Source organism: Zosterops lateralis (genome assembly GCF_965231275.1).
Source record: "Zosterops lateralis genome assembly, chromosome: 1".
In the NCBI taxonomy this organism is placed as follows: domain Eukaryota; kingdom Metazoa; phylum Chordata; class Aves; order Passeriformes; family Zosteropidae; genus Zosterops; species Zosterops lateralis.
This window is the reverse complement of record NC_139762.1, coordinates 140017968-140037327: the sequence shown is the minus strand read 5'-3', so window position 1 is coordinate 140037327 and position 19360 is coordinate 140017968. Positions and strand designations below refer to the sequence as shown.

At 37.4% G+C, this 19360-nt stretch overlaps 1 protein-coding gene across 5 annotated transcripts in view; it reads left to right on the top strand.

Moving 5' to 3' along the window:
* PHF20L1 (PHD finger protein 20 like 1) overlaps positions 1–19360 on the top strand; it is a 59681-nt gene that overhangs the window by 27933 nt on the left and 12388 nt on the right. For 3 of the 5 annotated variants that reach the window (XM_083862523.1, XM_083862524.1, XM_083862522.1), the window contains 9 exons: positions 179–385; positions 7424–7642; positions 7840–7896; positions 9157–9261; positions 13388–13552; positions 13949–14130; positions 16038–16137; positions 18269–18464; positions 18859–19228. In XM_083862523.1, coding sequence (XP_083718649.1) covers positions 179–385; positions 7424–7642; positions 7840–7896; positions 9157–9261; positions 13388–13552; positions 13949–14130; positions 16038–16137; positions 18269–18464; positions 18859–19228 — 1601 coding nt within the window. The remainder of the gene's footprint in view (positions 1–178; positions 386–7423; positions 7643–7839; positions 7897–9156; positions 9262–13387; positions 13553–13948; positions 14131–16037; positions 16138–18268; positions 18465–18858; positions 19229–19360) is intronic. The other 2 variants (XM_083862525.1, XM_083862526.1) reach the window with 2 other exon arrangements.

Below are 19360 nucleotides of genomic sequence, written 5' to 3'. Positions count from 1 at the left end.
GCCCAAGAGAAATTGACTCATAAAAATTAGACCTTTCGTGGTTTTCAGCTAATGGGATATTTTGAACTGCTGTAGCTAAAGCTGTTTGCTGTTCCTGTGTTATGTAATGCTGCAATCCAGACTGTTGTTTGTTGGACCCATGTGTCTTTTTTAATATGGCATTTTTTCTTTTATGTAGTACCTGATGTTGCTCATGTGTCACTTGAGAAGCGTGGACCATGTCTCCCTCTTGATTTAAGCCGTAGTTCGGAAGTTACAGCACCATTATCTGCAGAATCCACTTTCCGTAATGAGTATCCCAGTAAAGACAAGGAAGATATTCAGATGATTACATATCTTTCTTCCAAAGCAGTAACTGATGGAAGAGTAGCTCCAACAGCGTCAGGTAAAGAAATTCAGTATACAACCAGAGAGATTTATAGTTGTAGGGTTAAAATGTGTGTATTCAATCCCACAGAAAGAGGGGATACTTTTTATTTTCTTTTCTGCACACTCAAAAAACCTGCTTCTCTTCTGGACTCCATTCATCTGCATATTCTTTGTCTTCACTGGATTGGAGCTGCTTTAGCACTTCTAACATGCTTTAAGGAGAATCTGAGAGTGTGGAATGTTGTAAGCAGTATTTTAAAAATGTTTTTGTTATTGCTAAAAGTTGTAAAAATAATTAACAAAGTGAAGTCTTTACTAACATACTAATTTGTGGCTTCAGCTTTAAAACAATGGTGTTCTCAAAGACAGTCAGCAGTCTCTGCTTTGCATCTGTTTGTGATGGAAATTCTGTCCTTCACTTTCTACAAAATGTTACTTAAAAATATTCCTGAAAAATCCTCAAAAGCTTTTATATAGACTTGGTCACCTTCAGCAAGAGCCCAGTGCTGCAACTGTGTGCTGCCTTTCACTTTGTAACAGTTTACTGACTGCCATGGTTTACATGAAACGCTTGGATAGAGGTAAACAAGAGATTTGAGGAATGATTTACATAGTGGTTTGCAGATCCTAAAAGTGGGATATTTTCATCCAGTGCATGCTAGGTGTTCATATAATTTTTTTGTAAGTAAGTCTCTTTTTATGAGTAAGTGTTTGGGTGTCATACCATTTTTAACTGGCTTCCAAGAAAGAATTCTTTTTAAGGCTTGTTTGGTTTTGTTTCGTGAGAAAATTGTACAGGAAAATAAAGAAGGGGGAAAAAAATCAAATTGTTATATTTTACTTGGAAAGTTTTTTGATAAATGCGATTGATAGTAAGGGAGGACAGCATGACCTTAAAAGATAAAGTTACAACACTTAAACTGTATCTTCGTCTATTAGTCTATTAATCTCTTAAACTAATTTGTTAAAACAAGGGCTATGGGTATCTCTAGTGAGCCACCACTTGAGCTTTTTAAAATATTAAAGTTAAAATATTACTTAATTACTTGAATGAAGCCATGTGACAGTCTTCATTTGCCCTTGTTATGTGGCATAGCCGCAGAATTATAGAATCCTGGGAAAATTACTCCTATAAAAGTCCTTTTTATGTCATGTCTGGTGACACTAAGAGAAGTGCTTTTGGGACTTGTGTATTTGCCCACTCATTGAACAAGATCGTAAAAGAAAGCAACAGCTTCCTCCAGCCATCTATTTCCTGTTTGGTAAAACTCATTTCAGTTACTAGAAATTTAACTTCTGGCTTTTCTGGTGTATTTTCTGGCTCATTTCATGTATAGTTGGTGATGCTGGAAGTTTCCTGTTCCTGTCATGGGCCTGGCTCAGGGCAAAGTGTGTTCTAAACCCAGTGCTCAGGAGTGCACTTTGGACCTGTTTATGGAGCTGGATCTTGGTCTTGGCCACAGCTGAAGCAATAAAAGAATAAGTTTGATTTAGAGCCACCTTTATTTAATGACTCAGAATTATGTCACATGTCCACACAGTTTTTGTGTCAGGGAAAAATTCCATGGTAAAGTTGTCTGTTGTTACTACTTGAGCCCATTGTGGGAAGCTGGAAGTGCTTGCAACCTCTACCAGAGGACAGAGTTTATACTGTATAGAAAGCTTAATGAGCCTTTTTTCATATCTATATAATTTTAAGAGTTGTAAGCTCTAAAGGAACTGATTTTCCAGCTACATTTTTTTGTCTTCTGGGTTTGTTTTGTTCCTGATTTTTATGTACTACAGTTTTCCTTCATGAAATAAATGGAACGGTGTCTTGAGCTTTCATACTGACTTTTTGTCCAAATACTAGGAGTTTTCAGTAGGTTGCAGCATGTAGCCCAACAGCGTCTTGAGTATCAGCTTTGTGGCCTGAAAGACTAATTGAAGCAGTTTGATATCTTTAATTCACAGATTTCATGGCAGGTTTTGGAGCTATCTGCCTCTGTCAGTGGTATTGCTAGGACTCTAACTAAAATTCATATGTTTTGGGTTCATCTCAGTCTTTTAACTCTGGTGGAATATGTTAATCCTCATAATCTTAGAAGAAAAAGAAACGTGTAGATTTAAAGTTCAGGTTTGAAACTTCTGGAGTTTGTCTATACTATTGAATGAATTTGTTCTCTGCTTTAGAAGACATCTATTTGCCTTTGAAACAGCACAGGTTCTCAAGTCACATTCCTGAAGCACAACATAATTACACCAAATTCTTGCACGCTTCAGGAAAATAAATAGGGTCCACTCTATTGGTCACTATCTTTCTAATTATCTGTTTAACAATAGCAAGAAAATATATACAGGAAAGGTGCCCAACGCTTTCCTTTCTCATTCCTGTCAGTTCTTGAAATAATAGAGAAAAGTTGATTTGTATTATGCAGAAATATCTACCTAAGTGCACTTTCATACACTGCATTGTTTAAATGTATGCATTGTGACTCTATCCATTATAAAATTGAGAACTCTGGTGTAAAATCCAAAATATTCTGTAATTGTGCTTTCTTCATCTGAAAGAACTGTTATAAATCTGCATCTATTTATGGTATTTCTGCTGTTAAGATTTTATTAACACAGTTGGACATATTTGGAGTTCTAGATTTTGACATCACTACAGATTTTGTGAAGTGCACTTAAGTTAGACCTTAGATCTTTGTAATCATTGAAGTAGATAACTGTGAATAGTTTCAGAGATGCCTCATGATGGTATTTAGCCTGAAACAGCCTGGTCTGATCCTTGACCCTTCAGAGCTGAACTGGTTTAAGCCCAGAGGTGCAATTTGTGATGTTGCACATTTTGACTTCTGATGGAGGCTATCAGTTGAGTCAATTGAAAACATAATTTGATGTTGTTAAAAATATGCATTGTAGTGACTTTATTCAGAATGTACTGACTTGGTGTTTTCATAGGAGAGGAACTAGGTGTACTGAAGGGCAGATGCATAAATGGCAACTCATAGTATTAGCACATAGACTTCAAAATCTTGCCTCAAAATGAACACCTTATCATTTTGTAGAGGTGAAACAAAAGCTCTGTGGTAATTCCTCCAATCCAAAGGCTCCATGGAAGTACTGTGCACTGTGGTAGACACCTGTACACTACCCATCTACCCATTAGTTATTGAAAAGAGGTACTATGATACTAAATTATTGTGAGGCCCTACTTGTGATCACCTGATACTGCACACACATAACTAAGAATCTTTGTTTTCATTTACCAAACTGCTTAAAATGCAGATAAAGTGGCCTTTGGTCACTTCAGCATTTCAAAGACTTTTAAATACACAATCAATCAGAAGACTTGAAAAGCACAGTACTTTTGCCCTTCTGAATATAGGAAGTTTAAGTCTTTCTGTAGTTGTACTTCTCTTTAAATCTGTGATCTTTTCTCTTGGTTTCTGTAACCCTGCACCGTTTATGTTACTTTAGCTGTTATATATTGAGCAAATATAATTTCAGCTAGCAATCTGAGTTTTGAAGTTGAAGTAACAGGAAAATATTGTTACACTTTCTAATCTAAAATATAATATTTGTAATGCTGATATAACAATATTATCACTAGCTGTTATTTCCTATTCTAATATCCATAAATGATCTTGCTAGTAGGGTAGCATTAGGTTAACTGTATGGGAGAAATTTGCATTTAAGACTAAAAGAAAAAAAAAGGTTGCATACTTTTATATCATTTCCTTGGTAACAGTATACTGCAGCAGGAACAAGAAACAGCTGATGTACAAAGTCTTCAGAAAATTCGATCAGTTGCTTTTTGAAAACTCTTGCCAGTGTTACTGGTTTACCTGGCTTTTAAGATGGATGAACTATTGTTCATCTTATTACTTGCTCATGTTACTTTGGGGCTGTTTGTTTTACTTCAGCCATCTATTAACAGTCAAATTTACTCCCTAATTTGAATGCCTGCCATTCTAATCTCCGTCCTGAAATTCCCAGTTTGGATGGATTATGAAGCAAGCAAGAACCTTTTGATGGGCTTATTCTTCCTAAAGACATCATTTTGGGCAGGGTCCAGTATTAATCTGTGATATGCAGTTAAAAATCTTTAATTCAAAATACTAAATTAAACATGACCAGCATGATTGATATTTCATATTGCAATATGATCTAAGTTGTATATTAATGCAGGTAGTGATATTTATGATATTATTTTAAACATGGAAAACCATTAAATAGAATATCAGTCAACAAAATAAGTTGCTTCAGATTGCTACAATTCATTTGAGCTTGATGAATTGCAACAAGCAGTACCACTGCAAGCCCAGTTATGCTGTTGTACTTGTGGCACGACATCCTGTCCTGTGGCTGTACTTTCATGAGGGTGCTTGTGTCACTTCTCTGTCCTGTAACAGGAGAAGTTGCACTGGAAACATGTCATAAACTGGACTGGGAGTGCTGTGGTTTGCATTTCTTTTTAATCTGAAATGAGCCTTCTAGTGATAAAATTGATCTTGGAATGGTGACAAAATCAGTAATTTACAAGTCCAATCTCTGGTCGTCTTTCTCTGTGCCGAGTGTTAACTGCAGGCCTCCCACGTTCACTGTGTGGGAGGTGGCTGGCTAGACTTCTTGACAGGAATAAAATTGCAATTAAAAGCAGCAGTTTAAAAAAAAAAAAAAAAAAAAAAAAAAAAAGTAGTATTTCCATAAAGGAACCAATACTTCCTGATTGTATTTGTTACTTGCCCTTCTGACTGATCATCTTGTCCTATTTTGTAGTTATGTGTCAGGCATAGTAATTGCACCATGGAAAAGCAGATTTTGCAAGTTTTGACACTTTATGTAGGATTTGAGAATTTAAGATTCTTTATCTAAAATGATTTTCAATGAAGAAAAGACCAAGAATATTACAATGTATACAAGCATAATAGCAGTTTCTATTTTCAAGTTACTGTAGAAAGACAGTTTGAAGAGTTCTGACAAACAAGATGGGTATTTGCTTTATGGAGAGATTTGTGCCCAATATAAGTGTTCCCTCAAACAATTACTGATTACTTTGTCAGGTGTGCTTGTGTTGAAAATTAAGATACTGAAATTTGTTGTGTTGTAGCTGTTGGTATTAAATCATATCTGGTTGTCAGGTCAGGATTTCTTCTCAATAATGTTTTAATACTAATTCATCTAATATTGAGACTAAATTTCTCTTGAGATTGTTTGGATAGAGTGTTCTCACATCTTTTCATCAAAATGGCAGTGACCTAAATGAATTACGTGCATTTGGGTGATCCTTTTGAGCTCTTTTTAGAAATGAGACAAGACGTTGATAGCATGATGATGTGGGAAAGTGTCACTTTTTTCTTTTACTAATGTGCTAAAATATACTTATTGCTCTACAGATGGCAGAGCAGTTCAGTCCTGTAACAGAGGCAAATGGTAATTAGGAAATCCAAGAAAGGAATAATTTGGATAGTGTTTTGTGTCAATGATAAGTATTCCAGCAAGTTAAATGTACTTGAAATAGAGACAAAGGCAAGAGCCTGAATCAGTCTTATGAAGATGATGGTCTGAGGTGAGATGGTTGATTTGAGGCAGTGGAAAGATTCAGGTAGCCCCAGGCATGGCTGTGCAGCTCCTGCACAGAGCTGAGCAGGTGCTGCTGCCCAGATTGCACGGCACAGAGCAGTCCTGCAGCTGGGGACTCCTGGCATTTAAAAGTGCTGTGTGGTGCCAGAGGTGATGCACCACTTTCTGTTCTTCTTGCTGGCCTTTCAGCTTTCCAACTAGTGGCAATTTGGTTGTGTTCCCAGGAAGGCTCATAGGAGTGGGAGGAGGTGGTGTGTGAGCTTTGTTGTGTCCCAGTAGAACCGGGTTGGTCTGTCCCTGTTGGGAAGACTTGAGGTGTTCCTGCCTTTTCCCCAGAATCTTTTTATGCCTGAAGAATTTACTAAATTGTCTTAATGCTGCTTATTTAATGCATTCCAGATCAGCTCCATATTTTGTATTGTTGAATATCTTGGCCAATAGCAGATATTTTTGAGGACTTTTTTTTTTTACATGCTTATGCTTTTGTTGGGCTCCTCTGTTGAGAGACACCAAAGGTAACTGGTGCCTCCAAGTGTTCACAGCTGGCACAGAAAAACCTGAGCCTTTTATGACTTTACAGAGCTGCATTTTTGTATGATGTGTTCTTGGTATGGTCCTAAAGTGTCCTCAATGGTCTGAGGAAAATTAGGCTTTCCTAGTTACAATTATCTTGAATGAATCTTGAAGCCTTAGCAATATTGATGGACACAGTCATAGAGAGTTTTGAATTGCCTTAATAATGTTCTTTATAAACAACTTTTATTCTAGTTGATTATTTAAAACTCATTATCAATATTAGCAGTGAAAATTATAATTTCAATTTTGCTTTGTTTTGAGTTTGTTACTTCCTAACTTGCATCAGATAAAGAGCTAAAAAAACCCCTAAATATTTCACTGAATAAACTTTTCTAAATAGGACAAGATAAGAATTGTCAGTATATGCTGCCAAATTCTGACAAAACACAGTACCTTAACATGTTATTCAAATATGGGTTAATGAAAGAAAGTGTATTATTTAAATATTATTAAAATCAATGAAAAATTCAATTCAATAAGCAGAAAAGTTCTATACATAAGACTAAAAATGTACCAGAGCTTAATTTTTCTGTTAGCATAATGGAGCTTTAACTTAAATGATATTGACAGTGTCAGCACCTTTAACTGTTACTCTTGTCATGGGTTCCTATTACAGTGGAAAAAAAACCAAAAAACAACAACAACAAAAAGGTTTAAAAGTGTCAGCAAAAGTACATTTTAACCAGTACAGATAGTTTAAAAGTGAGTGCAAACTCCAAAATATAGGAAGAAACCTTCTGTGGCATGTATTGTCTTGTATGCAAGGCTGAGATCTAGGCTTTCATGTGCAGTAATGATCTGTTGAGTGTGATGATGCTGTGACCAGTATTGACATTTCAGTGATCTGTCCCAGCCCTGGCTGGCTGCAATCCTTATGGGATGCCGAGTAAATCCATCTTCTTATTTTCAGCACCCTCGTCCCATGTACATTCCTTTCATCTGGAAATGCCTTTAACCAATAGTCTCAAGTTACCCAAAGGGAATACTAAAAAAAAGAGGTCTTCCACATCAGTGAGCTCTGAAGGGACAGAGATACAGTGCTCTGTGCCCATAAAGGAGAAATGTTTTGAGAGTCTGAAGGAGAAAATATTAAAGAACATGATTGAGAAGGACAAGCATTCAGAAGTTGGTAAACTACAATCCTTTTTGTTTCCAGTGCTTTAGACAATAAAAATAATTGTAAAATGACATTAAAAATAATTGTATTGTTTGTATGTGTCTTATTATTGTGTGCCGTTAGGATTTTTTACAGTCTAATGACTTTTACAAGAAATTAGGTCATCAAGCCAGACATCGGCCTTATGTGATATATTCTTCAATTTGCAGGTGCAGCTAAAATGGAAAGAAAAGGAAAACTGGAAGAGAAAAGTTCTTCAACATATGGTATGTGGAGAGAAATACTATTTTTATGAAAAAAGAAAAAAATTATCTTAACACTTCCTGTCTCTGAAGAGCAAATGAAAAAGCATAAAATATTTCCTGGGCCCAGCTGCACTTTTTGTTTAAGGTCTTAAAATGACTTTTTCTCTATATGACAGGTTTGTAGCAGAAGAATAATTTGTAAGATAAAATGAAAGTGCCCATATCAAGGAGTTTGAAGGATCCTAAAGTACCTGTGAGAGGTTTTTCATTTGATTTGGGTTATTTTTTAGTAGAATGAGTAATACTGGCTATTTCATTGTATTGTCAGATTTGAGATGGGAGGAGCAAACAAAGGTTACTAGCAAAGCATTTGGCAATTCATGAAATAAAAGAGAGATTGTGAGGTCTCTGTTTTTATCCTGTGTTCAAAATAGAGTATTAGAGACTCGCAAGGATTCAGAAGTGATTCTGCCTTGTTGTTGCAGGCAGTAAAAGTTTTGTCTGTGTGTTTCCCCAGAAGATAAGACTGCTCCAATCTGTGTGCAGGAAACAATCCTGGCATTGAGGCTTATTTTTTGGAGCAGGTTAATTTCCTTGTTATTTGTCTCACTGCTGATAACTTAAGAAATTATTGTGGAGCGAAAATGTGGGATGTATTTTGTATTTGTGATTTGTAATTTTTGGAGAATTAACAGGATGAAAAGGATTTTTCGGAGTCAAAGTGCCTGTCCTTGTGTGTAAACCAACAGTGGTTAAAAGTGAACTGTAGCGTAAAAATGTCTATGTCAAATTTGAGTCAGACTCAGTTTTCTGTGAGGATGCCACTGTATAGTGCAGAGTGCTGACAGCAGCAGCAGATTTGTGATACTGAAATTCCTTTTAAATGTCTTTCTGTAGGCCTAATATGTGTTTTTAGGACAATATAACCTTTCTAATTGGGAATTTTGCACTTGTGAAAGCTTTTTCTCTTGCCCAAATCTTTTGATTATAAACTTTAAGTAAAAAAGAAGTTATAAGCTATTTAGGTGATGTTACATATTTTGAGTATTTAGCTATATTTTTTCTGCCTTGATATCTTACTTTGAAATACTTAAAATGATAAAGCATTATTTGTCAAATTGGATTTCTTTGAACTATTATACCAGCAATTAATAAGACGTTGTGTCCAAGATATCAAGTAAATTAACTGAATCATTTTGATCTGACTAGATAACTAGAGCACTTGATTTTGAATGCCTTGTTTGGGTTAAGCTGCTTTAAATTGTTTAATTTTTATTTCAGGTAAAAAGAAAGAAAAAGAAAAGGAGAAAAAGGAGAAGAAGGAAAAAGATCATAAACCAAAACAGAAAAAGAAGAAGAAAAAAAAGAAGAAATCAAAACAGCATGGTAAGTTCCATTTATATTTTTTTGAAGTAAGTAAAACCACCCAGTGTATTTCTAGCATTAGACAGTAAAACTTGTTTGTAAACAATATGAATGTAAAATTTCAGAAATGTCCAGGAGTAAATTTTAGCCTTAAATATGAAAGGGACACTTAGAACTTTTTTTTTTCTTGCATTTATAGCCTGTCTCTCTCTCTGTGATAGACATACGTATTTCATAGATGTTTTTCTTCCAACAAGATGTGCTTGTTGTTTTCATCTCTTTAAATTCTTCATATGAAGCTCTATATACATGTCATAGCTATTTTGCTTGGACCTTAAGATTATTCTAGTGTCTAGTTTGTTGCTGTATGCAATGCACCCCCTCTTTAACAGTTAATGGTTAAACAACAGCTGAGGTTGGCATCTCTGTTATAACAGCCTTGTCTGTTGCCTTGACAAATGGGGATTATATTTTGTGGATTGTGTTTCTCTGTCCGAAATTTGTGCCGTTACATGAAAATGCTTCCAGATCATGCAGTGCTTTAGTGTGAACTGCAATATTGTAAGTTTCATATACTTCATCTTCTTTATACTGGAGTAATATAATTTTAAGCTATAAACTTCAATTGCTTATTTTACTTAAAAATCATTGAGAGCTTCCTACTTGCACTGAGAAGGCATCTAAATATTTGCAGGAAGATACTGATAAATGCTAGGTATGTGCCCAATATTGTTCTTTGGTTTTATCTTCTTGTGGTCATAAGGTGGTTTCTTGTGGGCTGGGTTGGGGGTTTTTTTGCTTTTGTTTTTGGGGTTTTTGGCTTTTCTTTTGGGTTTTTTTTTCTTGTTTTTCTTTTCATCTTTTTATTCCCTTGTTCTTTTTGCCAGCTTGTCTTGAAACAGCTGGCAGAGGTACCGTAATTAGGTTCCAATTTCTAGGAGCCTTATCCAGTGTTTGTAAATATGAGAAGAAAATATGCCCAATGCCTTAACAAACAGAAATCTTAAGTCCAGATGTAAAAAGTGGTGTGAGTAAAACTTGAGCATTTTATTCTTTGCGAATTCATCTTGTGAAAATCTGGGTTTAACAATCCAGAGGACAATTTGGACTTCTCTTAGCTGGGTAAAAATTTAAAATAGTCCAGTGGATTCTGATTCCAGTGTCTGACCCTGAAAAAGCCCATCTGTCAAAAGAAACAAGACTCTCCAGGACTAGGCTACTCCACTCCAGATGTGGACAGAAGTGTAAGGGATGCTCCTTTTGTTTGAAATGAAATTGAGGCATTTTGGGCAAGAAGAGGAAGCAGATACATTCTGTGCCCCAAGTAAGTTTTGAACGAGGCTTTAAGACAAAAACCCCAGCAAAGACTGGTTTTGTGCTCCAAATGTGTGTGTGACTTACAGATTGTATAAAATCCAAGTGCTGCAGAAAGTAGGCAATGCCTGTTATTTATGCTGCTGTGTTGCAGTGAGATTGAAAGCCATGCAGCATGAATTAATCAACTCAGCTGCTCCTTGAGTTGACTATAGTGAATACAGTTGGGAAATGCTGGAGATAGTGTGCTTTGGGCAGACAGTAAAGAGGAAACTGCCTTCATGGAAGGTGATCTAGGAGAGAAGGATATTATGGAACCCTTAGCAGGAAAACTGTAGTGACAGGCGAGAGCAGGAATGCTTTCTACAGAAGGATGAAAGTGCAGTAATCTGATTACTTGCTTATATTTGAAGTACTAATTTTTAAGAGTAGTATATGGGTAGCTAGTAAAAATTACTGATTGAAGCCATGGGCATGCTCAAGTGGGTCCAGAGGAAGGCCATGATGGTGATCAGAGGGCTGGAGTACCTCCCCTTTGAGAAGAGGCTGAGAGGCTGTTTAGACTCTCTTATACAAAAGAGAATGCTGGGGAAAGACCTTATAACAGGTTTTTAGTACTTACAGGAGACCTACAGAAAGGATTGGGAGGGACTCCTTAATAGGGAGTGTAGTGCAAGGGGTACCAGTTTTCAACTGAAAGAGGGTAGATCTAGATTAGATTAGATATTCAGAAGAAATTCTTTTTTGTGGGGGTGATAAGCCACTGGAATGGATTGCCCAGAGAAGTTGTGGATGTCCCATCCTGGGAAGTGTTGAAGGCCAGGTTGGATGGATCTCTGAAAATCCTGATCTGCTGGAAGGTGGGAGGGGGGAACAAGATGATCTTTAAGGTCCCATCCAACCCTAAGTGTTCAATGATTTGCAGTTACATGACTTTCCTAGGACACTCAGTATGATTAGGGGCAGACTTGCAAATGTGTTTCTTGAGACTGTTGCAAGTAGTTTGTTAGGAGATACAATGCTGGTAATTAAGATAAATGTCAGTACCCCTATATGACCAGCAGGCAGAAGCACATGATGATGTCTATGCTTTTGTGTGTGCTGTAACAGCCTCATCCTGCTCCTTTCTGGCTGAGCAGGAAGATAATACAGAGATGTATAAATACAGTGGGGATTTCTGCAGCAGGTGGGCTCAGACACTGCCTAGTAGCTCTTCTGGATACAAATTTCTGTGCCTGCAGATATGGGCTCATGGGGCAACAGCCCCACTGCAGTACAGACAGTCTCACTTCCATGTGCATTCTCACACACTCTCAGCGTTGGCCAGCACTCTCCAGAGCCCCCCACCCCGGCTCTGCTGCTTAGAGAGTCACTATACTCAGAGTTGACCCTTCCAGACCCACTGAGCCCTTGCTCCTACGTTGTTTCACCTGCTCATCAGCTGGTCCAGCTTGATCCATGCAAGCAATCAGACACTTGGACTGCAGGTGCTGTAGCAGGAGCTCATGGACCTCTGTGAGCAGAGATCACTGGTGTGGGGCTGGCACTGCTGTCACTGCATTCTCTCTGAGCGCTGGCACCCCAGACACATGGAACCTTTGACCGGCAGTGCTGCATTTGCTGGCACACAGACCATGTACTTGAACCCTGAATGGAGAGCCTCTTCCCCAGGTGAGAGATGGAAATGAGATTTAATAAAAATTACAGAATAGTTGAAGTTTGAAGAGACCTCTGGAGGTGCAGTGGTCCAACCCCGTTGTCCTGGTTGCCCAGAATTATATCCAGACAACTTTTCAATGGTTCCAAGAAGAGAGACTTATAACCTCTGCCAGCACAGACTGGATGCAGGGCATGGCCTGCAAATGTACTGACCACAAAACTTTATGCATATGTGGCTTTTTTAATCCTGTTATCCCTGTTTTCCCCATAATTGTTCTTCCCCAAATCACTTCAGTCCACCTATTTTCTCCACCTTTATTTTCCTCCCTAAACATTTTGTAGTAAGTCATTTGCAAACCCAAAATTAATTTCCCCCACATTCCATAGTGTCCCCCACTGGCAGCCCCTTGGGCTGCAACTGCCGTTAGTCCAGAAGATGATCCAGAGAGCTGCTGTGAGTAACACATCCTGATGGGTTTCATGCATGGATAGTGGAGGTGATGGCACTGCTGGGAAAGTCTGAGAGGGGTCTGGCTGGGGAGGGTTTGTTGTTTGCCTGCTCATCCTCCTCCTTTGGCTCTGTGTATGTAATACTCTCCTGGGATGCTCCCTAGCCCATCCCAGGACCTTTTGGCCCATTGATATCCCATTGGATGGGCCTGGGAATATCCAAAGACTATTTCCTTTGGGCTCCCTGTGCTCCTCTGCGAGGGTGCAGACAAGCTTTTATCACTTAAACTGACAGAGTCATCTGTGGCTGTTTCTAGGTAGCAGTGCTGGTAGTGCTGCAAGCAGACTTAAGGCAAAAGAGACTCACCAGCAGCATCTCTAAGGATAGCAGAAGGTTCAGGATGAATTGTGGAAAAAAAACAACTGCATAATATTCTAGGAAGAATTACCCCTATGTGCATTCTGAGATGGGGAAGTTACAATTGCTGATGCTTATCTGTCAAACTTGATAATGTTTCTCACTGGAATTTTTAAAATAAAATGTTAAGAAAAGGTTTTGCCGTTTCTTATTTACAGTTTCATCATCCTGATACCTCAGCATTGATATTCTTTGCTTGTCTGCATAATGCTGCAGTAAAATCTATACACAGGTTTGGGGGTTTTTTTTGCATTTGTTGTAAATTTAAATTTTGTAAGAACAGTTTATTTTCTTTTAACTTTTCAGATTACTCGGATTATGAAGACAGTTCTGTTGAATTCCTGGACAGGTGCTCCTCTCCCTTAACGCGCTCCTCAGGCAGCTCGCTGACATTGCGCAGTATGTTCTCAGAGAAGAACACTTCCTACCAGTACCCAAGAGCTATCCTGTCTGTTGACCTCAGTGGAGAAAGTAGGTTGAATCAACAGCAAATTTCAGTTTATAGGTTTAATCTGTTAAGAGAGAGAACATTAAAGGAAATAATTTGGTTTGTGTTTGTGATTGTAGCTATAAATATGGCGACTGATTTATCCTTCATCTAATTAAATCAAAATGCTTACACTCATCAAGCTGTTCTACCTTGTGCTTGCTTTGGTTAAGTTTTGCTACTCTGCATTTGAGAAGAGCACGTTAAAGGCACTTTGCAGAATTCCTATTGAAATCTCATATACCAGCAGTGTGTTTGAGAGCGATTTTTTTGCTGATTGATTTTTTTTTTTTTTTTTTTTTGCCTATCAAAAATCCTTGTATTTCTTTGAATTGTCATGTCTCTCCACACACAGTTTCACATGTATTTATTTCTATTAGACCTTTCAGATGTGGAGTTCTTGGATGATTCTTCCACAGAGAGTTTGTTACTTAGTGGTGACGAATACAATCAGGATTTTGATTCAACTAACTTTGAAGAGTCTCAGGATGAAGATGATGCTCTCAATGAAATTGTTAGATGCATTTGTGAACTCGATGAAGAAAATGGTTTTATGATTCAGGTAAAGAAGTTTGGTGTGTGGAGTTCTATTTTCCATGTGAATGTTTTTCCTGTGAAGGTGCCCTTTCGACGTGTCACAGACAGGACTTATGTAGAGAGCTGTACATAAGTGAACAAGAACAAAATATTTATTTGTTCTACACTTGATTTGGCTCTGTTCAGTGGATGCAGAGCTGTTTCACTAGGATGAGCTTTCTCTAGCAATTTGATACATAGGGCAAATTGCTGGGTAACCTTTTTCTTTATAGCCAGCTGATAAATTTGGAATAAAGTATCCTCCGCCACACACAAAACATTCCTTTTGTTCCCCAGACCATCCTGATTATACAAGCCCTCCTGGCCTGGCCCTCGTGCTCTGCAATATCCCTTGTAGAAACCTCTCTGCTCACTGTAAATGTCCCTTCTCTGTGTACAACATGTCTCCTGTGCAGACACTAAATGCTGTCAGTACTGTGATGTGTGTTTCATCTTTAGAATAGCACTTCTCACACTGGCTGTCACTACCAGGTTTTAGAAACTGCTGAGAGTTTACATCTAAACTTGGTATAGATAAAAGGGAAGAAGAGTGTACCATGTCTGCACAGCATTCAGGTGTTGATGGATTGCAACTCCTGCTGCTTATTACTTTGTGCTCCAATGAGGAGAGCATTTCCCATCCATGATAATTTCAAGTCTTTTTTCTCAAGCAATTTATAATGCAGTGATTAAATCAGATGCAAAAAGCAGTAAGGAAGAACTCAGTTGTCAACAACTTAAAAAAGGTCATGAACCTCCTGTGTTTTTTAATCCCATTCAAAATCAGGTTTGTATTTAACTACTGCTGTGGTACAGCTCCTGTTGATAGTGTGGAGCCCTTTAGCTGAGATTTAAAGGAAACAAGTGGGGCTGTCATATGTTAGTAGACTTACTCTTCTGGAACTGACAGAGCTCTGGAATGAAGGGCACACAGACTGTCTCGAGGAGCAGACTAAAATACAGTGCTGTGTTGGAGGAACCGAGCAGGAGTTCAGTTGTGGGTAACAGTGTGGAAAAACGGACTGGTGTAACAGTATTTGGAGACAGGAGGGGACACACTGTAGCTGTAGTGACAGGAGGAAAGGTGACTTCCTGTTTTGAACAGGCTGATGCTCAAAGGCATGCCAAAGCAAAGAGGAGAGATTTGCAGCAGTGAGCCAGCAGATATTTAAAACACTGGCAAGCACAGAGTTGAGAAAGGCAAATATCTTTAAATAGGTAGTTTCCTGCCTGTTTTTGAAGTCCAATGGCAGCCTGATTTTTCCTCTTCATGCTTGTCTCAGTGAGAGCAACTAGTTTGCTGTTTCTAGGCTCTCATGTCTTACTTACCACTTCTATTTTGCTCTCCTATTCTCTTGTTTCTCCTCTTTCATTTTCTCTTAATTTTCTTTTTCTTTTAGATTTTCCATTGGTGCGATATTAAAAGCACATCTTTCTAGCGCACTGGAGAGATGCTTTGTAAATATAAATAATTAAACTGAAGAGTTTTCTACTTTTCACTGTTATGCTGTAATGTATTACATTATCTTTCTACTTTACTATAATACTATACTCCTGTCTTATGTTTCACTACTAAATATGTAGGTGCTAAAATACTGAATGTTGTAATAAAATACTATTTAATATTACATCTTCAGTTTTTCTTTTTTTTTGTTTTTTATTCCCAGTCTGGAGTTTGTGGTTGAGGTAACTTTCAGATCTAGAGCTCTTTTTTTAGCTTGATGTCTTTGTCTACCCAAACACAAATTGCCCAGCTAAAATGATCTTGCTCAAACCAGCTGTTTAATTTAAAGTGCTATTCTCTGCATTTTGATGATACAAAAAGTAGCTTCTGAGCTTTTCCTTGTCTCAGTTTTAGTTTTTGCTTTTGTTGTTTCTTTTTTCTGATGTCAGTGTGAAGAATGCTTGTGTTGGCAGCACAGTGTATGCATGGGACTGTTGGAGGACAGCATTCCAGACCAGTACATCTGTTACATCTGCAGAGATCCACCAGGTATGGATAAACCACCTTGATCTGCAGTCCTGCTTGGGATTTTTGAGCAGACATGTTATGAATTTGCTTAAATTGTTCAAGCTTTGTCTGTTTTGTGTTATGTGTGACGCTTTGTGGGGGCAAGTGATTCTAAGTTTGGCCCTAAGCAGAAGCTTTTATGTTAGTAACATCATGGTCAGCTATGCTAAATCTTATCCATGAACTCAGTTGCCATTGTTTTCCCCCCAAACCTTAGCACTTTTTTATGTCAATATAGTCTGGAAAGCCTTTCTAAAGAAATCACTTTTGTTCAGGGATTTGTTTTGCCAATACTTGGAATCACATCTGTTCATTTAAATATTTTTTTAGAGGAAAAGGGCTCAGTACCACAGTACACTCAAACATGCTGTGAATGGCATTTCATAGCAATTGCAATTTTGTGATGTTTACATTTGCCTAGAACTGTGTAAAAGTGTGGAACTGAATATTTAAAATATGGAAAAATCCAGGACATCTTGTAGTAAACCACAGTGCGCAAACAGCCTATGTTGAACTTCATATAGGTCAGATTCCTAAGAACTAGGAAAACTATTTACTTTTAAACTGAATACACTTGGTTAGGAGGATGTTGATTTAAAAATTATTCTGTAATGAACCCATGTTTCTTAACAGTTATTTGAAGAAAAACTAAAAGAATTTGGAAGAAATTTTTTTATATTTTTTTCTGACAATGGATACAAATGCCTGTCTTCTGGTGAAATATCCAGCACTCCAGCTGTTTCAAAAGGGCAATGAGACTACAAACTCAAATTTACTTTCATTCTAAATTTAAGAAGTGAAATGTGAAAATCGTTTGCAGAGTTTTTATTAGCTATTTTTTGAGATTAAATACTAGGAAAATAGAGCTGGTTCCATATGCCCCAGTGTGAATCAAAACTGGTGGTAGGGAGTCTTGTCTGAGTTCTGTGTGGTGTCTCTTTGAGAGCCCAGCTTTTTCTTACTAAACCTAGCTAATTTGTCTTGTGCTCTTTCCCTGCACTGTATTAGGTATTTTGTTTTCCCCTGCTATGCAGAGTCTGTGTCCCTAATTTTTACCTTCTCTCCCTTCCTAACCATTACTTCTTTTCTTTCTATGTCAGGAGAAAAAAGTCATTCTCAATGTCAGTATTTTAAAGTGTATTGGGATAATGGGCAAAAAGGAGATAGACAGGGTATTCTCCTGAAAGGTACGAAGGGCTTCCATCAACCCGTTCTTTGTTCTGTCTATGATGATAGTATGATTTGAAATGGAGTGTAAGATATTGCCATCAGTCTGTCTGGATGCCTTGTTGTAAACACTAACATTGCAGTAATTAGCATTATGCATTTCTAGTTTTGGGTGGGCTTTTTGGTTTTGTTCTATTTTGTTTGGGTTTTTATTTTTTTAATTTATTTGTTTGGGATTTTTAGTAGTTATTTAGCTACTGTAGAAGTGTTAGCTAAATACTCATTCTTGCTGGTTGGGTTAAGACATAGTGGGGGGTACCTGAGGCCCAGATACATCAATACCCTCTGTAGAAGTCTGGTGAAAGGCACCTCAAAGGGGAGTGTAAGAGCTCTGCTGTCAGATAACTTTGAAATATCTGCTTTTCCTGAAGCCTATTCTGGCTTCTAATAAATGGATACTGACTTCAGTAGCAAAACATTTGTCTTTTAGAAACAAACTGGATGTTTTGGATATGTCCACATAAAATCCACTCTCTAACATTTCTCTTGGTAACTTAGGCTTTTTTTTTTTTTTTTCTTTTAATAAGTTGCAGTACTTAGATAAATAAAATGCCAATGTAAACTTTTTTTTTGGTGGTTATTTTTTATTTTGATAACTGTGTAGATCTTAATATATAGCTTGATTGCAAAGCTGATTAGATTTTAATTTCAAATGCCATTTAGAGGGGTCTTGAGGTTTCAGGCTTCTTTTTTTCTCATAGGTTTTAAGACTTTCTTCTTAATCCACAAAAACTAAATACTTACATATTAATATCAAAATCTTGAGTCATCCTTTCATGGATATTAGGAGATATTTAGGCAAGTACAGAACAAATTATAGCACTCTAGTTGTAAATATTCTGCTGTGGCTTTAGATGGCCCTCAATTTGTTTATTGCTTACCCCAGGACAGAGGTGGAGTGCCAAATATCTCTATGACAAAGACTGGCTAAACAATGGACACATGTGTGGATTATCATTTTTGAAAGAGAACTACTCTCATCTTAATGCCAAAAAGATCGTGTCAACACATCACCTGCTGGCAGATGTGTATGGGGTAACTGAGATACTGCATGGATTGCAGCTGAAGATTGGGATACTGAAGTAGGTATCACCCCAGGATTTATTTTCCAGCTTTATATATTCAAGTAGCAGAGACTACCATTATTCCATATGCATTTTTGTCTCTGAAGTTCTTTCTTGTGTAATATTTTTAATAATTTAAGTGCAAGATGTGCAGTAACCTCAGCTTCAGCAGGAGCAAGGTGTTCAGCACCCAAGCAGATCTGGTCTGTTTGGATTATTGGGGATTTTTTGGTAAATTTTGTGTTGAAGGGGCATTCTAGATTTATCTTAAATTGATGAATGACCTAGGAGTACTTCTTGTTTGATAATGGTGCTTATCAGTAGCTAAGATCTAAGAGAATTGGATGCTTAATAGTTCAGTGCTCTAAGTGTATTTTCTATAACTTGCTTTTTTCCCTCCCCTTCATTTCAGAAATAAGCATCACCCAGACCTTCATCTCTGGGCTTATTCAGGGATGAGAAAAGAACAAGAACAAAGAACTGTTGGGGTAGAAAAAAAGTTAGTGACTTTGCAAGATGCTGTTAACCCAGCTGAAAGGACGTGTCATAGTCAAAACCATAAAGAGCCACCCAGCATACCCCAGAAGATGGAGGAAACCTATATCACAAGTGAGCACAGCTACCAAAAACCACAGAGTTTTAGTCATGACTACAAAGCAGTCACTGACCCTATGAGCTCAGATGATGAAGACACAAGTAGTTTTGAGGAAGATCAGGAATATCACACAGAGAATAAAAACTGTTTACAATATTCTTTTAAAGATGGTGGCATGAATGAGCAGGTAAGTGTCATTGTTCATCTGGGAAATTTTATTTGGAAAAATATGTTCAGTCTGATGAAACTGAAGTACATACAGGTATTTAAAAATGTTTATTGCTGGAAGTCAACATATTTGTCAAATAAGTCGGCAGAA